Genomic DNA, 13346 nt, shown 5'->3' on the forward strand with positions numbered 1-13346 from the left:
ATGTATTAAGGTATAAGAAGATGATTTGCAGACCTTTGGGTTTGTGCATGTACCTGTTACTTGGTGTTGGCTGCTTCATGTTCCCTGCAGTGGTTTTAGCAGCTAAATGCCTGTTTTGTGAATTTTGCCATCACTGTTGTCAGTGCCATCACAGGGACCAGGACTAAATGCCTACCTGACAGCCAAGTTACCAATTCCCCTTAGGCAGGCCGGTCTTATTCAGTCTTTGTAAGACACAGCGTGGTGCAGGATCTCTGCCCTAGACTCTCTACTTGCAAAGGGAAAAGGCTTTTGGGAGCTTCTGTTACCACTGCCTGCCAAAATTCCCTCATTCCGTACGTGAAAGATGCCTTCACCCATTACGTTTACATCCGCATACTGTTCAAATGACATTGACTCTTTTTTGGTGCAGTTCTTACACTGCAGTGGTGGTATCCTGCACTTCTGTACCCTTATGGTGCTGGCTAATATTCCTCAAGGTTTTCTGCTTTAAACCATCTTGAAATTTCTCATGTATGGATTTGATAGTTTTGAAAGGCAAGACTTCGCTTGGCACAATGTTCAAACAGATTTCATGGGGTAATAGATGGTTTTCATTACTGAAATGTGAGCTTTTCATCCTTGGGCGTTACTGTAATGACATCCTGAGAACAAAAGGTTGCAGCTCTGGATTCCTCTGTGCACAGCCTGCTCCCGGGTGTCCTCGGCTGTGCCAGACACGCTGCTCCTCTGAGTGCCCCAGCTCCACAGCCTGGTTTCAGGACTGACCCCTGTCCTCCTTCCCTTCCCAGATGGATGTTGTTAGGAAATTCTTCCAGTTTTTCTGTTTCCCTGTTATTAAACCCCATATTTACTGACAGTTTCCTTGTCAAAGCCCTGTGTTTCGGGGAGCAGCACAGCTGTTTGCTACTCCTGCTTCTCTTGCTCATCTCCGGCCTTTCTTCAGGTGGGTTGATACCACTGTTGTTCACCACCTTCCTTTTCATTTTGTCACAGTAAAGCCATCAGTCTTTTCTGATCATCTTCTGGCTCTCTCACCTTCTGCTTAGCTGCAGCTTCTTCTTGTTACCTTCACAGTGCTCAGCACTGTGTCCTGCTGCCCATCTGTCAGCATCTGCTCCTTCTGTCCGGCAGCAGTGTGCCCCACGACCCTGCTCCATGCTCCCAACTCATCCCTCCTCTCTGCCATCAGGCATTTCTCCATGTCATTCTTCAGGCGAGTGCTTTGCCCAGGTTTCATCTATCTCCTATTCTTTCAAGTTTTTGGCTGGAAGCAGTCTCCCCCTGTTTACAGAAGACATTCCCCAACCAGAGATACAAACCAGTGTCTACCTATGTTTTGCTGAAGTTGTAACTAGAAATGTGAAGTATTCCCTTCCTGAGCTCTTAGCTATCTGGTTTTGAGTGTGACATCCATAGGGCAGGCACTAGGTCTACTCTGTGGAGTTCTGCCCAGTTTTATTACTATAAAAAGAAGAGCCAGCAGACAATAATGTGGTTTTATTTTCAGCTCTTTGGTGGTGCCTCATATAGGCTGAACAATACCTTGTTCTTTTTCTTTTCTTTAAGTGCACAGACGTGTAGTCCATGCATGCATGTGCAGCTGTAGTGGTGATTTGGTTTAGTATTTGCAGGAATAAGGCTGGACCAGAGCAGACACATCTGATCTGGATTTCAGGAGACTGATACTTGACTGCTTGTTCTGAATAGGATGTAAAACGCCAGCTCTGCCCTCCTTCTCAGAATGTTAAGGAGCAGGAGCACTCCTTATTGCTCAGACCTCATTGCCTGGCTTTTTATTCCCTGTTTGGTGGCATTAAGTGGCCATTGTATTTATTTCCTTTGGTTTTGCAGAGCTATGTTGGCTATAGACTGGAAAGCAAGCGGCTTTCCAACACCTCAATATTGTCACTGTCTTATTTGCATGAAAATCTAGATTATTCCAAAACTTTAGCCCTCATCTGTTCCATCTGATCTCTCGGCATTATTATTCATTGGCTTTCATGTCATGAAAAACTCCATGAAGGTGGAAGGGAGGACCTCTTGCTTGTGAGATTTGGCAAAGCTAGCTAGCATGAGAATTTGCTTTGGGCCTGTAGAGATGCAGTAATGAAACCTTTAATAGTTCCTCTTCTGCTTCCTTGTCCTTACAGAGAGCTAAAGATGTCTTTGAAAGCAGCCCCGTTTATTATAATGGCTTGTGAGTGAGAAAAGAAGGTTGGAATGAGGCTATTGAGTGTGGTGGTTGCTTTTTTGGAAGAAACATTTCCAAAAAATTGGTGTTGAGAAAAGAAATACCGATGTGGTGAACTGGCTGTGAAAATCTGGAGTAGGAAGACCTGTTATGTCCTTACACGGACAAAAAAGGTAGATGGTGGCTCACAAAGACCTCCAAACAATGTTTTACAGGTATAGACCAGCAAAAAAACCTGCTTCATCTTGATCTCTCTGTGACCAAGCTGGGTTCCAGGTGCTGCTTCGATTTATCCCTGTCGGTCTCTGCAGTGGCTGTTTGTTTGGCAGGTGGACCTTTCTTAGCTTCTCCCTTCCTGCTTCGAACTGGGACAATTTCAGTAAGTTAATAGTGTATATTTGGAGTAAAGAAACACACCTTAAGTGTATTGGTCAGTGGGATTCAAACCTTAGCAGTCTAGTTAAAGAATGATTTTTAATAATAGCAGAGAATTAAGGAAAAGAAAAATGATGGCTACTTCTACAAGAGAAACAGTGTGCTTGCTTTTCTGCTGCTCCCCAGGGTCCTGCAGGTTCAGCGGGGGGAGACGCACTGTGGAAGTGTGTCAGCATCCCAGGCTCTATGCATGTGGTTGTGATGGTGATGATCTTTTCTGCTTCTCTTCAGAGTCCAGCTGGAGCTATTTTTATTCATTTCCTACCATGCTTTTGGCCTTGGTGTTCCTTAGTTGGCCTGTGCCTGTGTGGAGTGCTGCTGCCTGGAGCTTCAGCACCAAGATGACCTGAAGGATGAGTCCTTCAGTGATGCTAGGGAATGCTTGGAGTGCTCTGGTGTGGTGAGGAAGGTGCAGGTGCTCCCTGCAGCCCTCACACAAGCTAGCAGTGACTCTGGCCATCACAGGTCATGGCTCAGATTGGCTCGGGCCAGGTCTTCTGCAGGGCCTTGGGCTTAGGGTCAGGCAAAGCACTTGGCGGAGTATGATCTGGCACAGACAGCTGAGGACACCAATTGGTTAAAGATTTGCTAAGCAACAGAAACTCTCATTTCATTCTCTTAGAAAAGGAACATTTTCCTTCTTGCTTTTGACTTTTATTTTTTCCCTCTGGATAGCCAAGTCTCAGTGTCTCATGAACTGCTTTAAAAATCGGAGAGAGCTGAAAGAGAGGGCAAGAGCGTGTGGGCAGCTCTCATGATGCATGGGCAGCTTCAGCAAGGGGACTGCCATATCATGCCTGTGCAATCAATGTGCAATCCCTGCCTGCCACTCCCCCCAGCTGCCATCCCTCATGGAGGAATCCATGCCCAGAGTGTCACAGTTGTGCTGCTGGGAACAGCCATGGCTAGAGGCAGGTTTGTGCCAGAGCACTGAGCAGTATTTGGGCTGCTGCTGGCAAATCTAGTTGTGAAACATCTAGCTAAGTGGGCAGAGCTGGAAGCAGGAGTCAGTGCTCATGGTGCATCACCCCATTTCCCTGTCTGCTCCTTGTACGCTCTCAGTGGCTTGTCAGAAGGACTCTGCTTACATTCAAACTCAAGAAGAATAGTAGCTGCTCAGGTGAACAGAAAGCCCCTTCTGCCTTGAAGAGAGTGGGTAAATGTAAAATGCCTCTCCAGAACAAGTGCTAATTACTGGAACAGGAAAAATGAAATTCCTTTAGTCTAAAGCATGTAGGCCGAAGCTGCCAAGGTCCTATTCCTAAGATACCAGGAATGGAAAGGGAATTGGTCAATTCCAGCTCTTTTTAGGCTTTTTAAAGCAGAGCTTACCTTGAAGCACTCAAAGCTGGTAGATACAGAGTGAATGACAAGGGTTTGCTATAAACAGGCAGTGTGCAGGTTTTATTTCTGTTCCTATTATGCAAATGTTCATTACTGTACTTTGGGAGACAAAAAATTACATCAGAATGAATGTCACCAATGCCATAATTCTACAATCTGGGTATGACTGAGGCTTTCTTACCAGTCCTGCAGATGGATGTTGCCAGCTTTGCCTTGTAGGGATGGATGGCTGATAAACCAGAGATTACATCCCTCAGCACTTGTGGGTGGGGAGGGTGTTTTCTTCTGGCAACAGTCCACATCTCTGCACAATGAAAACCAAGTCTCCCCCTCTGCTTTCCTCTATATACCCACAAAAATACCCAGATGCATAGTTCAGGATAGATGCAACACATGTAAGATCTGACTCTAGTTCACCACAGTTGTCTTTAGTGGGAAGAGGACGTGATCCTGTGTCAGGCAGCAGAGCTGTAGCAGTCCCTGTGACCTTGCTCCCAGGAGATTTCCACCCCATACTGCTATTGGGAAGCTGCTCATATGAATCCCTAATTGAAGATGTTATATTTGCATTTATTAAAAATAATGAACTACTTATTCTTACCAAGCCTTCTGGCCACATCCAATAACCACCTCTACATCACTGCCAGTGTCTGTCTACTTTATTCTGATGTTTCAAAGTCTCCCAAATGCTTATTAAAGTCAACTGTGCAGAGTTAAGAGGTGGGAAAAAATTCTGGAAGAGGGTCAATGAATAGTATTATGTCAAGGTTTTGTTAGTCAACAGACAATTTATTGTAATATGGAATATAGTAGTGGTAAAAGGATGAATTTGGGCTTAATTGCTGGCAGGTAATGACCTATGGGATCCCTTGTGGGGACATGTCTCTGCCTTGCTGCTCTAGCTCAGGTCAGCACACAGCATGGAGTGCTTGGCCCAGTGTGTGCAAAGGCTTCTGCTGGGGCAGAGGCCACCCCCAGGACACGTGCCATGTGTTGCTGCACTTGTGCAACACCTCACTGCACCCTGATGTGTCTGCCTGTTGCCTGTGTGAAGCACTCATGGCCCTTTCCCATGGGGGACTCTCCCCTCCTTAGGCAGTCACGCAGCTCCTGTTGGGTGGACTTTTTGGGGCACACTGTGTGGGTTTAGGCACGGCACAGGCAGTATGAAGCAGTACATACCTTCAGCAGGGCAGCAAACTGCTCCAGAATCATGTGTAAGTCGTGCTGGGAGAGAGCCCCAGGAGTGCAGCTGCGGGTCTCACTGCACTGGGGGTGAGCAGGGCTATGGGCACTGCAAATCAGTACTGCGGATGCAGTCAGGTTTGGCATAACACGGTATCTCCTTCCCCCAAGGTGCTTTCAATTCTCTGATAGCAGTTCTTACCTAGGATGCTGTCTTAGGTACCCACACAGCTAGAAGCGTGCATTTGTCCATCACCATCAGAGTTCAGCCTTTATCTTACCTCTAAAGGAAATACTCTGAAAAATATTTATCTCCTCAGATAGAGCGTGACTATCAGCACCTGTTCTCAACTATTATCTCATAGGTTGATAAATTTGGATGGTCATCTCTGGCCTGCTGTGGCAAATACCCTGATTCATCAGTGGTTCTGATGCTGCTGTTCCTCTGAGGTCTCGGGTTTTGGCTATGAGAGAAAGTGGCTGCATTTGAACTGGTGATGTGGGATTCTGTGCTTGTCTGCCCAGCACAGACATGGTCTCTCCTCTTGTTCCCATTCTTACATGTTTTAGTCATAACAAACAAAAATCCATGTAACCGTTTATCCCCATGATTTCATGTGGATCTGTCAATACTGGTTTCCAGCCAAGATGAATCTATTTTTGTTTCAGGTTTCAAATTAAAACGAATATCCATTGCCCTCCGCCTCCATATACCACCCTGTTTGAAGTAAACAGCAGTGCAGCATCGGGGGCGCAATTTTCTCATCCTAAATTACTTTTTTCTGGAGTATCTCACCATATGGGCTGTCGCTCCCAGGCCGAGATCTTTCTGCATTGCTGAGATCCAGCTGGTGTCAGGAGGAATCCTAAAGTCTTTCTAGGTGCCTTTTGCTGAAAAGAGGTTGTAGTGAGGTAGGGTCTGTCTCTTCTCCCAGGTAACAAGCACTAGGACAGGGGAAACAGCCTCAAGGTGTCTCAGGGGAGGTTTAGACTGGATATTGGGAAAAATGTGTTCACTGGAAGGGTTGTTAAGTACTGGCACAGGGCAGTGGTGCAGTCACCCTCCCTGGAGGTATTTAAGAAGCAAAGAGGTGTCACTGAGGGACGTGGTTTAGTGGTGGCCTTTGCAATGCTGGGTTAACGATTGGACTTGATGATCTTAAAGGTCTTTTCCAACCCAAGTGATTTGATGATAATCTGAGCAGTTCTTTAAGTTCTTAAGTGTACAGCACTATTTTTCCCAGTTCATAAGTCAATGGACATGTGGCTCTGTGAGCGGACAGTGTGACAGGAACAGAAGCCCCTTGACTTCTGCTAGTGACAGCTTTGTCAGATTGAGGAGGATTCCATTTTTGACATCTTGAAGACCTCATGCCTTAGAGCAGGGGACGGGAGCACAGTGTCCCTCTGGCAGCTATTGCTTTTGGTGGGAAGATGCTTTCAGTTGCATTGATGCAGATAGAGGATTCCAGACACAGCACTGAGACCTCCATCCTGCTGCAGGGCGGCAGGACCACCACAGCCCTCACCCACTGGTGAAGGCCTGATACAGGGGTGACCACTCAGTTGTAGGAGCACAGCTCCTGCCCCAAGACCTGGGGAGGCTCTATCATGGCACCAGCATCCAGTCAGGGTAGTGATGTATCGCTGCAGTGGCAAAGGGAGAGCAGATGTCACCTGCTCAATGGGAGCTCCACCATCTCTCTCTGCTCTCTGTTTGTTTGAGAAATCACATTTCCAGGCAGGTCTTCACCTCTCTTTTCTCATCCTGGCAACTGGGGTGTTGTGCAGGTGCCATTACGTGACGGCACATTTGCCATGGCCTCTGGTCACTCTCCTGCCTCTGCTGTGTGCAGGGGTTTTCCATAGGCAGGCTGTTGCCTATCAATTATTTTATTGAGTAAACACAGATAAAATATTCATAAAATAAATACAAAATATTTAAATAAGAAGAGCTGAAGAATCTCATCCAGCTTTCCAGTGCCTTGTGGAGATGCCCTCAGTCTGCCAGACCCCCTCTGGATCAGGGCCTCTAACCTGGGGCTGTGGGACCGCAGCCACGGCCAGCCTTGGGGAGGAATTTTGAGGAGCCAGGGAGTGTTGCACAGGTCAGGCTCCCTCACTGGTGACAGCATGGCAGCACTATGTGCCCCAGGTCTCGGGCACTTTGCGCTTGCCTGCAAACAGCTGTGTTCCAGTTCAAGACCTTAGTATCTGAACAGGACCTCACCTCACCCCAGCATTCCTCAGGAGAAGTGCAGTTGCTGTGTTCTGAGTTGTAAAACAAGATTAAAGAAAACAAATTACTTTGCATGATACCTTTTGCGACTAGCAACTAATGGAAAGCTCTTTGCTGACAGAGATGCAAATCCACCTGAGCATGCAAAGACAGCATCTCTGGTGATGAGCGCAGCAGGTCACAAAGGGCTGTGTCACCACACGGATGCAGTGCAGCTTCTGGGGCCTCTGGGATCGGTGTGTGATGAGATCCTTACTGCAAAGTTAGAGGGAAGCTGGGGAAACCTGTTGAGACAAGGTGCAGGGATGAATTCCTTCAGACAAGTACAGTATTTGTGCAGGTGCTGCCTTAATCCCAAGTCACCCTGTGCAAACAGCAAATTAATTCTGGGTCTGAGGCTGCCTCGGTATGTTTAACTCCTCCTGTACCTGGGCACTCGCTACCTCACCTTCTGAGAAAACATAACAAGGTGTGTAGCTGATTGATTGAAATATGACAGAACTGGGCAAATGCTGGGACCTCTCCTACCCCCTCCCAGCTCCTGGATGCTTGCAGAGTTTTATTTGAACAGTTTGTTCATTTAATGTCCTTTAAAATGATGTGCCCATACGTATCTGACAGAAAAATAAGTGAACAACTATCTTGCACATGCTTCTGCTGCCTGAGGAGGGATATGGAAGAGAAGGATTGTGGTGAAATGTTCTGTTGCATTTACTTGTTTCCCCTGACTCCTGTGCCTGGGAGCACGGTTGGAGATTGCTGCTTCCTACCTTTCTGTCAGGCTCCTCATTAGCAGGAGCACGCAGCCCGTGCAGCTGGAGCTTTGATGCATCCCTCACTATCCTTTCCCACTCAGAAGATTCCCATTCATTCTGATTTGGTACCCAGCCCAAAGCCCTGGCTCCCCCCCCCGAGCCCCTCGGCATGGCTACAGGACTCCAGTTTAGTATGCACTGGAAGAGACGAGCTGATGCTCCCGCGCTAGACCTCCCGGCTGCTGGTTGGAGCCATAAGGGATCGGGAGGAAGAATTAGCCTGTGTGTTTATGTGGCTGTGCTCCAGTAAATATTTTGATGCATCTGCTGCCAGCTCTGGTCTGAGGGAATCTACCTAGCATTTAAATTTTGATGGGGAGCTGTTTTGAATAATAACAGTGCAGCCGGCTCTGAGTCAGTGCATGTGTGTTGACTTAAAAAAAAGCCCTCAAAGCTTAACGCTTGCTGAACGCTGAGCTGCAGTGCTTCGCTTTTTCCCTCCTCCTTTCTTCTTTTCTTTCTTCTCTTGACTTCCTCTGTTTTGTTTTGTTCCTGGGGGCATTTCCCCCCGATTGTGTTCACTGGCAGTGGAGGGCGGGGGGGAGAAGGATTAGAAAAATAACCCCAGCCAAAATAAATCCTCCTCAAAAACTCAGAAGTAGCTTTTGCAATGGGTGCTGTAATGGGTACGTTCTCCTCTCTACAAACGAAACAAAGAAGACCATCAAAAGGTAAGACCTCCTGGTTTGCTTTTCCAGTCCCTTCTGTATATTTGCTGGGAGAGAAATTCGTATTGGGAAGGAGGGAGAAAATGAACATGTGCCACTTGCAAGTAAGCCAGCAGTGTTTGTGAGGTGCAGTTTGCAGAGAGTAGGATATGGGGTGGTGGAGGAGGTATGTGGGCATGAGAATATTGCTGTGGAGGGGTCTGGGGGGTGAAAAGCAGCTGAAATACTCTAATCCTGCATACAGGCATGTGTGTGTGTGTGTGAGGAGGAGAAACTCACAGGCTCCATATGCAGAGCACTTGCAGAAGAGACTTGTTTATTTCCAAATCCCATGTTTTATAAAACCTTCAAGGAGGGAATAAAATGTAGATACACAGCAAATCCTTCCCAATACCTTGTGGGTTCTGTCTTAGAAAGTATTGTTCAAGTCAGTGTTGCATATTCAGTAATCCAGCACCAAGTGTGCGGTGCTGATGATGTGTGTTTTGTAAAGATTATCAAGAGGGGAAAAAAATTAGGAGGTTTTCATAAAGAAGGAGAGGAGGAGAAGCTCATGAAAAATTTGGAAATAAGCAGCTATCCCAGGGATTTGAATCCTTAAAATCCGTAAATACTGGCTGTGAAATGCTGGTGTTTTGGGAGGTCTGGTGTGTGGAGTGTTTGCTTGAGCTCTGCTCCATTTCCTCAAGGGTTAATTCAGAAATTCCAGGGTGCTGCTGAGCAGAAAGTTACAGGCACTCTCAGGGACACATCCATGCCATACAGAATGAGTGTTGTTTAAGAAACAACAGGAAGGACGCTGTAACTTCAGCAAGTCTTTCTGCTGTTTGCAAATATTCCCTGCCAGAACCTCTGCATTTAACAGTCGCTCGGTATTCCTAGGGTAGGTCTCTGTTTCCACTGGATCTGTTGCTCAGTTCCTATCTATACCTTTGAATCCAAGCTGGTGTGGATTTTCTATCAATTTAAATTACAAGTTATCCTTGGAAGTATCAAATATCAAGAAATCCCTCTAAATAGAAATGGGGAATGGCTGTGCACTTGTGATTGTGGCGAGTGTCAGTGTCAAATTCTGTGTTCCTGGTCCAAGGCAGGTAGGGTAAAATTTCTATTACAGTGTGTGCACATGGTTTACAGTTCACCTTCCTGTGTTGTTGTAATGCAGCCATAACTGTGGGATTGCCTGGGATGGATATGGTATTATTTACAATGCAAGTATAACTGCACAGCTGTCCAGGCACCAAGTCACACCTAAAGCCATGGGAAGCACAGGGGAGCTGAGCGCAGTGCGCTGGGCATGGTGGCTGTGGAGACATCCAGTGTGTGTGTGGGGTCTTCTCCACCTGCCAGAAACCTGCAAGCTGGAGCTGATTTCCACTCAATGTGGATAATTTTGTGCTGAATGCATCTGCTCTCTATCACTTTGTGGTCTTGCACTTGGCTCGGCTCTCCAGTGGAAGGAAGAAACTTTTTGTTGGGAGTTCACGAGCAGTAAACACCCAGCATCTGGTCACACATTTGAACATTTACAGTGAACATCTTGCTGATGCCTTCTGGCAGTTGTTGCTCACCTATATTTGCCAGGACTCGTGTTCCCTGAGTTGTGGCCTCTTGGCTCTGATGTGTTATCCACGTTTTGTTGCTGGTTAGTAGGGTACCCAGTTGGAAAGTTGAAAGAAATTACTTTTCTTTTCTTGGCTATTTTCAAAGGCAGTACAGAATTTCACACCTTTCAGTCACTATTTACCTGGCAGAAAAGAACAACGCTGCTGGTTTTCACTCTCTTCAGCCAGTTGCAGATGCTCCTCTATACTGATGCCCAGAGGATGTCCTGGCTCTCCAAACATGAGTAGCAGAGGCGTGTTTGCTGCATGTGCCTCTGGACTGCTTGGTGTATTTTGCTTTGACTGTGAGCATTTCACTTTGCACTTGAATACAATGTGAAATTGTTCTTTGTCTCAGCTAAATAGTGAGTAGAAGTCAATTACCATCGCCTAATGGGTTCCTTAGTGCTGCTCACCTGTTCCCTCAGCATCTCCTCCAGCCCCTGACCATGCTGGTGGCCTCTGCTGGGCCATGCCTAAACGTGTGCATGTCTGCCTTGTACTGGGCAGCCCAAAACTGACCATGGCACTCTGCTGTGTTCTGAGTAGAGGGGAAGATTCACACATCCCAGCTTTGGCTGTGTGGCTGTTGATGCAGCCCTCCATGCAGGTCACCTTCTTGGCCATAGGGCACCTTGCTAATGGTGCCTTGGTATATCTGCTCGCTTTGATGTTGCTGTGTATATCTGTTATTGAGCAAAGTGTTTATTATCTATTTTATTATTAAATGATCATCTACTATAATAATTTATTATATTTATTTTTGTGTTTATTTGAATAGTTCAGTATTTATGTAGGAGGTAAATATTGCTGCTAAAATAAGGGCTTGAAGAAATGGTTATAACAGGGCGAGGTCCACATCTCTGCAACTACACTGCCATCTCAGTATGTGCTCTTCCCAGTAGTTTGAAGACAATTTCTATAGTCTTTTCTAGCTGAGCAGCTCACACAGGTTTCTGGAGCTACGTATCTTTGGTGTAATCAACTAAAAGCAATGTCTATTGTTTTAAGAGCAGGGAAAATAAAGCAAGTTATATCTCAAGTGAGGAGTTTCCAGAGTTAATAGCAGTGTGCATGTGATGGATCCCAGCAGAGTGGCCCATGCTGAATCCTTCCAGCCTCACTGCTGGTCATGGCTCAGCTGGCTGGGTCTAGGGAGCTGGCAGTGAGAATGGTGGCTGGTGGCTATTCCAGCTGTGAGCAGCAATGCTAGAGGATGTGTTGTAGCACTGTTCAAAAGTACAGGATTTAATTCCATGTTTTAACGAAAATGGGGAGCCTGAATAAAGGCAGGAATAGCACAGAAATTGTCTTAAAGTGGAGCGCAATGGTCCAAGTGTGAGACCTTGTCTCTGGATTTGGACAGTGTTGTGATGTGGACAGTGTTGTGGGTTTGTAGAGGAGAATATAATTTGTTTAGCTTGAATGTGAAAACTTAATCCAATGTAACGGGGCATTTTGTCTAGGCAGGTTATGAGCTGCTTGCCCTGTCCTGTGGGATGGAGATTTCTGCTTCTCAGGTTTGCAATCCTGTTGATAAAGCTGCGGAAGTTTTCCCTGTTTGCTGGAGCGTCCCTGGACAGTCCATGAGATTTGTGCTGTTTGCTTTGGTAGCCGCTTGAGGAAGTTCCACAGGTTATTTGTACATGTGATTAAAAATTATGTCCTCTGATAACTTCGATTGATTGCAGTTTAACTTCACTCACTGTTGGGATTCTTCTTGTCTGCCTTTTCCAGCACTCAGAGAATACTAAGCAATTGGAGCATCTCACATATGGGGAGAAGCTGAGGGAGCAGGGACTGTCCAGTCTGCACAGAGAAGGGTCAAGGGATTTTATGAGTGTGTAAAAATACCTGATGGGTGGATAGGAGAGGTGATGAAGCCAGGCTCTTCTTAGTGGTGAGCCCGGTTCACCAGGACAAGGGACCGTGGGCACAAATCGAAATACAAGAAATTCAGCTAAAATAAAAGAAAAAGATTGTACTGTGAGGATGACTGAACACTGGAGCAGGCTGCCCAGAGGCTCTGTGCAGCCTCCATCCTTGGAAATACTCAGAACACAGTCCTGAGCAACCTGCTGTAGTTAAACCTGTCTTGAGGATGAGACAATCTTCTGAGGTCCCTTCCAACCTCATCCACCCAGTTCTGGGATTACTGCCACCTTAAATCCTAAGGGTGTAAGGACTTTGGAGCACCAGGAAGAGGAAGAAACACTGAGATCTCAGTATGCACTAAACACCAGCAAAGCTGAGAAGAGTGCTTGGTCCTCTCTCTAGTATGTTGGCAGTTAGCACTTAGATACAAGATTAAGAATTTCAAGTTGCTTGTATATCCTCCAGCAAACATAAGCAATAAAACAATAAATGAGTTAGGGGGGAAAAAAACCCAACCCACAACACTAAAAGGCAGAGAGCCAGCACAGCAGATAATGCACACACAGACACATCTCTGGTTTCAACTAGCTGCAGAAATAGAGACGTTTTTCATGTGTTTTTACAGTCTGCAGCCAATCGTGGCCAAATTTATGGCTAGAATCAGTCATTTCCAGATTTGTCATGGAAACGTTCGGATTAGCAGGTTGCTAAAGCAGGGGGAAATTCTTGTTTGGATGGCTTTCCCTCCCTCTGTGGCAGTGTGCAGTGGGGATGGGGACACTGCCATGTGTGGGCAAATTCAATTCCAGCCGAAAAGAAATATCAAGGAATAAGGGATTATTTCTTTTCTCTACAGAACACCCACCTCCTACTCCCAGGGAAAAGGAAATATAACTCAGATACTTCTCAGTACCTGAATCTTGTTGGCCTTAGAGCTACAGGCTCCAGCTCTTCCCCTGACCACGCCAGCAGAAAGCAGAACTGGTT

General features: G+C 46.3%; 1 protein-coding gene across 5 annotated transcripts in view; it reads left to right on the forward strand.

Moving 5' to 3' along the window:
* KCNIP1 (potassium voltage-gated channel interacting protein 1) overlaps window positions 1-13346 on the forward strand; it is a 403546-nt gene that overhangs the window by 134867 nt on the left and 255333 nt on the right. Inside the window, exon 1 of one of the 5 annotated variants that reach the window (XM_062629219.1) lies at window positions 8158-8883. The exons of 3 other annotated variants lie outside the window; for them this stretch is intronic. In XM_062629219.1, the coding sequence (XP_062485203.1) occupies window positions 8823-8883 (61 nt within the window). In that variant the 5' untranslated portion in view covers window positions 8158-8822. Of the gene's footprint in view, window positions 1-8157; window positions 8884-13346 lie in introns of those variants that run through there. One more of the 5 variants, XM_062629220.1, reaches the window with a different exon arrangement.

The sequence above is a fragment of the Pezoporus occidentalis genome, unplaced genomic scaffold (assembly GCF_034315485.1).
Source record: "Pezoporus occidentalis ecotype Australia unplaced genomic scaffold, CSIRO_AGI_Poc_V1 ctg33, whole genome shotgun sequence".
NCBI lineage: Eukaryota > Metazoa > Chordata > Aves > Psittaciformes > Psittacidae > Pezoporus > Pezoporus occidentalis.